Source organism: Colobus angolensis, unplaced genomic scaffold (genome assembly GCF_000951035.1).
Source record: "Colobus angolensis palliatus isolate OR3802 unplaced genomic scaffold, Cang.pa_1.0 Scaffold19, whole genome shotgun sequence".
NCBI classification, from domain to species: Eukaryota; Metazoa; Chordata; class Mammalia; order Primates; family Cercopithecidae; genus Colobus; species Colobus angolensis.
In genome coordinates, this window is record NW_012115043.1 from 7,303,921 (window position 1) to 7,307,279 (window position 3,359).

At 35.7% G+C, this 3,359-nt stretch overlaps 1 protein-coding gene across 2 annotated transcripts in view; it reads left to right on the plus strand.

Annotated features, from left to right (window-relative positions):
- The window catches only part of CSNK1G1 (casein kinase 1, gamma 1), a 247,336-nt gene that overhangs the window by 136,536 nt on the left and 107,441 nt on the right, over positions 1 to 3,359 (plus strand). For both annotated transcript variants that reach the window (XM_011940410.1, XM_011940411.1), the window contains exon 3: positions 2,109 to 2,149. In XM_011940410.1, coding sequence (XP_011795800.1) covers positions 2,109 to 2,149 — 41 coding nt within the window. The remainder of the gene's footprint in view (positions 1 to 2,108; positions 2,150 to 3,359) is intronic.

Consider the following 3,359-nt stretch of genomic DNA (forward strand, 5'->3'; position numbering starts at 1 on the left):
CCCGGGAGGCAGAGCTTGCAGTGAGCTGAGATCTGGCCACTGCACTCCAGCCTGGGCAACAGAGCGAGACTCCGTCTCAAAAAAAAAAAGAAAAATCTTTGTGCAGCATCACATCTGGTGTGCAAGAAGTCATGGGCCAAATTAAAGTTTTAATCTGCCTGGGAGTTGCCTATTTGTTACTGCCTTATCTGTTCCTCTCTTATTACTAGCCTTTTTATAATTTCATGAAATATATTTTAAAATGGTTTTGGTGGGAACAGTAATCAGAAACATAAAGTAACCTTTAGAAAGTTAATGCAAACACTATATATATGAGAGAAATGCCTATTTTCTACTTGTGCTCCCCTAAAGAAGAAGTTATTCATCTTATGGTTTCTTAGGTGTTTCTTATGGTTTCTTAGGTCAAACACCTAAGAAACCAACCTGTTAGTCTTCTTTTTATCTTACTTGCAGACAAAAATTATTCCTAAATTAGTGTACTCTTTGACACAAAAGTACTCGCAATCTGATGGCAGTATGAAAAGTTTAATGATGTAGTTATATTGCAGAGGGCCTTAGTTGTCTAGAGGTGTGTAAATGAAAACTTGTAAGCAGCTTTTTATCTTTATTTATTTATTTATTTATGAGACGGCATCTCACTCTGTTGCCCAGGCTGGAGTACAATGGTGTAATCTTGGCTCACTGTAGCCTACACCTCCCAGGTTCAAGTGATTTTCCCGCCTCAGCCTCACAAGTATCTGAGATTACAAGTGTTCACCACCACACCTAGCTAATTTTTGTATTTTTAGTAGAGACAGGGTTTCACCATGTTGGCCAGACTGGTCTTGAACTCCTGACCTCAAGTGATCCACCTGCCTCAGCCTCCCAAAGTGTAGGGATTACACCACACCCAGCTTGTTTTTTTATTTATAAAAACAATGTACATTACATAAAAATCAGAAAATACTAAAAACTATTTTATATTCCTTTTATATTATTTTTCACACACATATATTCAGCTGTGTATTATAGGAATATAACATTTACTGGTATATTATTTTAAAAATAGCCGTACTATAGGTACAGTACCAATAACTTTTAATCAGTCGAGATTTTGAGTGTCTTATATGTGCTGAACATGGTCTTAAGCACCATAGGGTATTGAGAAAACTTAAAATCCCTATCCTCAAGATATTTACACTCTAGCTGGATAAGAAGGCAAATGTGTAAGAAGAGATATGAAGTTTGGTGCAGTGGCTAAACTACATGGTATGTACTAAGCACTCAGGAGGAATTAAAGTTAAGGCTTCCAAGGATTAGTGACGGTGGGGAGGTGAGAGGAGCTGAGTACCCAGCATATATTACAGGTTCACTAATTGAAAGTTATTGCTCTGGTCCTCATCATCATTCCAAGTTCTTAATCTAAATGTCTGGGAATATTGATTGCATTTGTAGAAATAGGAAAGTTTAAAGAAAAAAGCATTATTGCAGGAAGAACTTTGAGATGTGTGTTATCTAACTGCAGATCTGTTTCTTATAAATAGTTAAAAGATATAAAGCTATTGTTCTGGTGAACAGTCAAAACAACTTTGAGAATCATCTGCTTACAAGCAGTAGATGAATTCTCCAAAAGTAGATTTGGGCAATAATTGGTTTTATTCACACTATCCTTTATGCCATCTAAAGTTGACACGACATACCGTGACAAAATATATAGAATTCTATTTGCCAGTTAGTTCGAAGAATGAAGGTTTGTGTTTATTGTGCCAAGAGCTAAAATCTCTTTGAAATTCTGGAATTTCTTCTTGAATTGCTTTGTGACTTAATAGATGAGAAATATTAACACGCGGCGTGCGTGTGTGTGTGTGTGTATCTGTGTGTGTGTGTAACAGAGATATGTTTTCGCTTTTAGGAAAATTCTCAGGTGTAGCTTAAACTTCTAAATTTTTAAGCTGTTCTAGCCTTGCTGGATCTGATTATCTCTGTAGCTTTTCACTTATGAATCAAGTTTCATTTATGTGAGCAGCATTGGGAATATAACCTTTCTCATGACCCTGTAAGCTAATATTTTGCTTTGCTTTTCCCGGAATAAATGTCACTAAAACGTATACATTCTGCTTTCCCCTTAGGTAAAAATCTCTACACCAATGAATATGTAGCAATCAAACTGGTGAGTAGAATCTGTTTGTGGTAATTAATGTTTTGGTGCTCCCATTGCTTATATCTTCTTATAGGAAATAGTTTTAAGCATTCATTCACAAAAATGCTAATGGTTTTTTTAAATATGTGATCCCATGTTTTTCTTCAATGATAGTGTTACAGTGATGAATCACTGTATACTATATAACACTATATAATTAAATGATACTAACTTTAGTGTTAGCAATGATGACTCAAAACTTGATTAAAAAAAGCTGGAAGAACTAGTAATTCTGTGAACTTAATCTTTCACAGGTAACTTAATTAAAAAGATAAAATCATTCAAAAATTTTACTGTTTTTTTCTGTAAACTGATTTATTTTTTGTACTTAGAAGAAAATCATAACTGATCATCTAATCATGGCCTTAAAAATCTGTCAAGCTTGAAAAACACCATATGGTCAAATTAGAAGCAAAGAAGTCAATTTGTATATTAATACTAACCTTGTGAATAATTAAACTAGTCATTGAAAATGATATCCTATTAGAAAAGAGAAGTAATAATTTTATTATTTGTGAGAACTAATAATTTTAAAAGACAGAATTCTTTGTCTTATATTTAAGGTGGATAACAAAACCATTTTTTCATGTGAAATGTTTCATATGACTAGTTTCACTGAAACTCTGTTTTGTCCTCATAGTAGGTATCCCAGGATTTACAGGTAGCTTTGTTTTATTAGTTGGAAGCTAGAGAAGTTAATGATTGAAGAAAATCTATGTAATTCTTTTCTTTTCTTTCTTTTTATTTATTTTTTAGAAATAGGGTCTCACGCTGTTGCCCAGGCTGGAGTGCAGTGATGTGATCTTGGCTCACTGCAACCTCTGCCTCCTGGGCTCAAGCGATCCTTCCACCTCAGTCTGCCTCCTAAGTAGCTGGGACTACAGGTGTGTGCCACCACACCTGGCTAAGTTTTGTATTTTTTGTAGAGACAGTGTTTCATCATGTTGCCCAGTTGGTCTCGAACTCCTGAGCTCAGGTGATCCACCCAGCTGGGCCTCCCAAAGTGCTGGGATTACAGGTGTGAGCCACCACGCCTGGCATTGTTATTCTTTTCTAATTAATTGCACTTACCACATCCATGAAGTTTTTGTATTTTTTGTAGAGACAGTGTTTCATCATGTTGCCCAGTTGGTCTCGAACTCCTGAGCTCAGGTGATCCACCCAGCTGGGCCTCCCAAAG